Source organism: Betta splendens, chromosome 21 (genome assembly GCF_900634795.4).
Source record: "Betta splendens chromosome 21, fBetSpl5.4, whole genome shotgun sequence".
NCBI lineage: Eukaryota > Metazoa > Chordata > Actinopteri > Anabantiformes > Osphronemidae > Betta > Betta splendens.
In genome coordinates this window covers 13,789,090-13,795,202 of record NC_040899.1, presented here as the reverse complement: position 1 = coordinate 13,795,202, position 6,113 = coordinate 13,789,090, and the positions used below count along the sequence as shown (strand labels likewise).

At 49.9% G+C, this 6,113-nt stretch overlaps 1 protein-coding gene across 1 annotated transcript; it reads right to left on the bottom strand.

Moving 5' to 3' along the window:
- Window positions 1–3,470: 3,470 nt before the first annotated feature.
- On the bottom strand, window positions 3,471–5,838 carry LOC114847242 (pancreas transcription factor 1 subunit alpha). Its single transcript, XM_029136763.3, has 2 exons — window positions 4,835–5,838; window positions 3,471–4,311 (listed from the first exon to the last, which is right to left on the bottom strand). The coding sequence occupies exons 1-2, from the start codon at window positions 5,403–5,405 to the stop codon at window positions 4,274–4,276; spliced, it is 609 nt and encodes a 202-aa protein (XP_028992596.1). The 5' UTR covers window positions 5,406–5,838; the 3' UTR covers window positions 3,471–4,273.
- Window positions 5,839–6,113: the final 275 nt, after the last annotated feature.

Sequence of the window (6,113 nt, the reverse complement as noted above, 5' to 3'; positions counted from 1 at the left end):
GCTGGTTTAGTGTTTGTTCCACTGCTGGTCAACTTCTAGTTTCACTGTTGGACCAGTGTTTGTGCCGCTGCTGGTCCACCTTTGGTTTCACTGCTGGTCCACTGCTGGTTTTACTGCTGGTCGAGTGTTGGTTCCACTGCTGGTCGAGTGTTGGTTCCACTGCTGGTCCAGTGCTGGTTTTGCTCCTGGTCCAGTTTTGGTTCCGCTCCTGGTCCAGTGTTGGTTCTGCTGTTGGTCCACCTTTGGTTTCACTGCTGGTCCAGTGTTGGTTCTGCTGCTGGTCCACTGCTAGTTTCACTCCTGGTTCACTGTTGGCTTCACTGCTGGTCCAGTGTTGGTTCTCCTGTGCTGCATCAAGCAGCCTGATGATGGCCAGAACCCCATTTGCTGAGCTGATAACTGTGACCCGTGTTCCCACAAGCGCAGGACGCTGTTTGTCATGATGAGAGCTATTGATTTTACAACGCATCACAGGCACGAGTCCTGGGATCGTACATGGTAGTTTCACATTAATTGGAGTTTGTTTACACACTGACGGAAGGTTTGACAGTTGCTAATGGAACAGAACGGTCCGGTATGTAGACGTTCTGCCAGCAGACTTTTATTTGTTTGTTGTTTCTAACCGAATCCGCTCTAAGAAGCTGATTGGATGAGTCCCTGAGAAAAAACAAAAACACATCAGTCTGGTTATTGCGCAGATCTGTTCCAGTAAATTGTGAAAAATGTGACTCACAAGTCAGTTCGTACGATTTCCACGTCAGAGTTGATGCAGAGTCAAATTCAAAGTTGAATGAATCTGAGGCATGAAACAAAAGCATCATCGAAACAGACCGCATCAGTCAGAAGTCATTAAGTCTGGTTCCTCTTTGTGCTAAACATGAAGGTTCAAGTTCATCTCCTGTGTCCGTCAGGGCACGGCCACAGTAAATTACCAGCTTTCCCAATGCCAGTCGCAGGCAGTGTTTCTCATCAGACCCTGTTCAGCTCAGGCCTCTTTAGTGAATGAAACAACAGGCAAAATGAGCCAGAGCTTCACATCCAGTTATAAAAATCACGGGCACAGTCTCACACCAAGAGCTCATTCACTCATACGTCCACACTGCTGCGCTCTACTCGCCCGAGGCTGATGACAAGGTGTTTCTGAAATCGCATTAGGGGCCCTTTCATAAAGGTTTCATTGGGGAGTGTGTAACACCTTGAAGCATTTAGGCTTTGTTTAATACGATGCAGACTCGCCGCTCGATGCTTTGTCTCCCGTGTGGAAGGGGGCCTGGGATGCCAGAGACCCCCGCTGTCAACGTTTGCTTTGATATGTGGAGGGAGCTGGGGAGGCGGGGGAAGGCACTCCCCCTCACCGCCTCCCCCGCCCCAAAACATGCACGCCGGATACCTGACTCTGGCCCGCTGCCCTGCGGAGTTCTGATCCTCCAGCCGCCAAGCCGAGCTTTGAACTGCAGCGCTCATATACAGCTCTGTGTCCCTTTCAGCTACTTCAAAAGTCCTATTCCTCCAACAACGATCTCATGGACCCGCCTTTAGCTCCAACTGCAGCACCTACGATTAACAGCTTCCACCTGAGCTGCATGTTTCGCCTTCATGGTGCATATCTGCATATCTTGAGCCACCAAACCGAACTCAGCTCAAATGCACTTCATTGACTTGACAGTTACGAAAAACAGTGTCACGAGAGCAATTATGTCGGCTGTAACCCAATTATATTCATTACGAATGCACGACTTCCAGGATCTGAACTCTCACCAGGCCGGAGCTGCAGAGAAGGGGTCAGAGTCAATTTGCTGAACAAATGACAGAGGGGCCGAGCGGCGCTCGCCTGCCGATGGAGCGGCCTGCTGCACAAATAGCGCAGTGCAATTAGTGCTGCACTTGTGACCCTGGTGCCAAGGTTGGTTTGACGGCCGGCCCGGGTTCACAGCGCTTTGTGTGAGCCAGGTGTCCTGAGCCCACTGGGCTGCAGCGGCTCAGGCCGGGCTCACACAGTGTGTGTGTGTGTGTGGGGGGGGGTGATGGGGGCAAACAGCAGCGGTGTTTGTCCTCCTGATGAGGTTGAAGCTCAGTGGATGTCAACACGCGGACGCCATTTACAGCCCGCTGTGGCTCAGCGTCACCTGTGTCACCACAAGAGTTGTCCTCTTCTTCATCCAGATGTTTGTTTCTCCCTAATAGGGAGCTTATGAACATCGTGTGCCGCTCCCTGGGACGCGCTGTAAAGATGAGGCTGCATTTTTCTGACAAACTCACTGAGCTGTAATGAGAAAAGCAGGTGATGAGGAGTGTGAATGAACACACAGTGTGACTCAGTCCATTCAGATGTTCACCTTGGCTCATTTTAGCCCACCTTCCCTAACATGTGAGCAGAGTCTGCGTGGTAAACAAAAACAAAGCGGGACGCCACCGATACGTGGGAGTCGTACAGTCCCGACTCGCGTTCATTCTGTCCAGACCCGACATTGTTTCAACAGGATGTGATGCCCTGATTGTATTTACAAGTGCAAGGCCCAGACCCCAGAGTTACACCGACGTGATAAACACACCTGCCGCCTGAGCCTCACAGTGTTTGTCTGCGTAAGTCTGCCGGATGTTAAATCAATAAACTGGAACGGCGCTCTGAAGGAAGCCTGGCCACAAGCGCAGGCTGGAGGATTCTTACTCACCCCGGACACAAACATTTTCCCCTTTGCTGTAGCTTATCTCACCCGAAAGGCATCTGGATGAATTTTAATGTTGAGCTGAACCGTCGATGGTGTCGCATGTTTCAGCTGCAGCTCATGGACTTCACACTCCGCTCCAGTGTTTGTGTCTTTGTTATTTGTGACATCTGTGGCGAGTACAGTTGTACCTCAGGCCGGTCCACATGAGTCAGAATCAAAGGTAACATCTGTGTGTGACAGTTGTATCCAAAGCAGATCTTCTCCTCCCAAACACTGGGCTTCATTAGTTCATTCAGTAACCCTGGTTTCAGAGTAACAAACCACGTTTGATGTTGAATCCGTCCTTAAATAGGAACATGGTCAAATTTAAGATAAAACAGGTTAAATCCCACTAATTTATTTTTTAACTCACTTCTTAAATGAATCTCTTATATGTGTGCTGTTTGTTAAAGCTTCCAAGTGAAACATGCTATAGAAGGGCTGTGTTGCTGATTCCCTACATCTGCTTTACTCGTCTGACTCTCACACCTGGATCTGAAGCTGCGTCTGTGCTCAGACTGAGGAGCCGCGACGCTCATCAACACCCTCCTGACATACTGTGACGCATAGACTGTTAGTGCAACAGTGATGAGCATCAACTGTGTTTGCTGTGCATGCAGTTTTATACAGTAGTTTCAGGCAGCTTTCCTTTTAATACCAAAATAATGCTCAACTATATAGTGTTGAGAAAATTCATGTATGTTTGCATTGTAAGAACTGGGATAAAACCAGTCCCCTACTATGAAAAGATCACTCCATCAATCCAGACAACTATAGAACTAAAGCTTTAAGTGATATCTTATATGGTGTCAGACTGAATCCTAACATTCATTTAATGCAGGGTCAATTAAAGCAAAGCATTTACTTGTGACTTTTTCTTGTGGAGAGCAATGCCCACGTGATCTTTTAAAAAAACAGTAACAGCGTTAGTGTAAAGTAGCATTAGTACATTTTAAATATAAAACACACCGCAACAGGCATTTTTGAGTTACAGAACAATTCCAAAGAAATAGTACAAATATACATAACAATGAATGAATGAATGAATGAATGAATGAATGAATGAATGAATGAATGAATGAATAAATAAGTAAATAAATAAATGACGAAACAGGTTGCACGCGACACAAACAGGCCTCGGTTTGTCTGGGAACAGCACCTGACGTGCTAAATCCCACCGCGCCCGTGTGGCTCACGCGTCTCATTTACATGATCAAGGTCCTTTTTAACACATCGACTCGCGGCCTAATGAGCGAGACTCCACGGAACCCTTCAGTGCTCCCCGCAGAAGTGTGAGCCCTCGTTGCAGCCATTCAGGCCCGTGCCGGCGTGCTCCCGCTCCCTATGGGACAAGTGCCATCTAGTTGGGCCAACAATGCCAGCTCCCCTTCCCTCCACAGCCCCAGAAACAATAACGCTCTATTACCTGTCAACAACAAATTAGAATATTAAAAGCCACGACGCAGGCTGGAGGAGTGGGCTGGGTTGAGAAAGACTGAGACCCAGTGGAACCCAGTGGGAAGTCTGCAGATGCTGTCTTTGACGTGCACCTCGCTGTGGACCCGTTAATCCCACTTTATCCACGACAGGCGGGCCGTGAGATCTGCGAAGGGGTGGGGGTGGGGGGGGGGGGGGGGGGGGGGGGGGGGGGGACAAACACAAAAGAAAGACAAACACATAAGTTTGGGTACATTTTAATGACTGTTTAACAAGCCCCGGGTCTGGGCCTATAGAGCGAGGGCACACTTCTCCCTCTAAAGCTCCGTGGAGAGGCTTCACAGCAGATTCCCACGGAATTAGCCAAGTGTGTGGGAGGGAGGGAGTAAGAACACACACTTGAGTTTAGGTAAGATAAGGCCAGGAGCGCACGCCTGTGGATAAGGGCTTTCAGCCATGAAATATACAATACAATAAATGCTTCAACTCTAAACTGATTGGATTTTAATTGACTAATAAAAATATCTTGTTGCTACAAGAGGCTGATTGGGAGGAGATCATTTCACAAACACCATGAGAAATTAATAAATGTTATTTATGCCCTGTTTATTATAAAGTACATGGACTGTAAATGACACAATATCAATAATGTGTTACAGCTGATCTACAACTGAGAGTGATCGTCTCACCACTTGTGTTCCACACAGCCTCCGTGTGGTTCTTGTAGCCGCTCTTCATGCACTCGTCCACGTAGGCTTTGGGGTCGCAGCCCGACACGAGGATCTCCCTCAGGAGCGCGATGTAGGCGATCGCCAGCCTCAGGGTGTCGATCTTCGACAGCCGCTTCTCGTAGGGGAACGTCGGCACGTGGCAGCGCAGCTCCTCGAAGGCCGAGTTGATGCTCAGCATCCTCTTCCTCTCCCGGATGTTGGCGGCGTGCCGCTGCACCTTGTAGGGCTGATGGGAGACCAGCCGCCGCGCCCTGCGCTTGGTCGCCTCCAGCGGCTCGTCCGCGGAGAAGCCCTCCGCCCCCGCGCACGCGCTCGCCGCCGGCGAGGGCACGTCGAGGTCGGTGAGAGTCGCCTGTGAGTCGGGGAACACGGACGGGCAGCCGAAGGGGGACCAGGGCGAGAGCTGCCCCGAGTCCAGCAGGAAGGTGTCCAGCTGGGTCTGGAACTGAAGGTTGGGGTCCATCTGCCCCCAAAATGCAAAGTCCGTGAAGGCATCCTGCTCGAAACAGTCGAAGAGCATTTCATCCATATTTTATATGTGAACCGCACGTGAGCCAGACCTCAGCACCTCCGGTATTACGCGGTCCTCTGCGTGACAGCTTCGCGTCTCCTGGGTTAAATACTTTCAGAGGCTTCATCTTTCCGACGGGTCGCTCCAATTCTAAAGGCTGAAAGGAGACTCTTCAGGACACTTCAGTTCGCTGATCCACAAAAGGGATCAGTTGATCTCCAGACGACAAACGGCGGCCAGAACACGTGTTCAATTATACATTTCCCCCCCACGTGCGTAGTATTAACGAGGACACTCAGCGTTTAGCGGTCGCCGGAGGGCGCGTCTATGGCGCAGCAGGCTGCGCAAACACGGTGGCTCTGAATGGGATTGTTCCATCTATCAAAGCCGCGCGGACAACGAGCGCTGTCACGAACACATGAGCGCCTTTTTTGTTTGTGCAAAACGTACCGAGGTTTTTTATGTTTGCGCCTCTGGGTTTATTCGGGCGCAGACGTATTTTTTACACGCTGGAAAGAGGCACCAAACAGACGAGCGACCTACAAGAAGGATGTAGAATATTCCAAAAGTATCGCCGCAACTCGTCCCACATAATTCGGGCCTGGCTGCAACATTAATATGCCCCTAATTTGCAAATGACACGAGTGACTAAATGGCAAAACCATGAAGAGGACGCGCGCTGTAATTACGGTGGAGTTAATCAAATACGCCAGTTCCCGCTCGGAG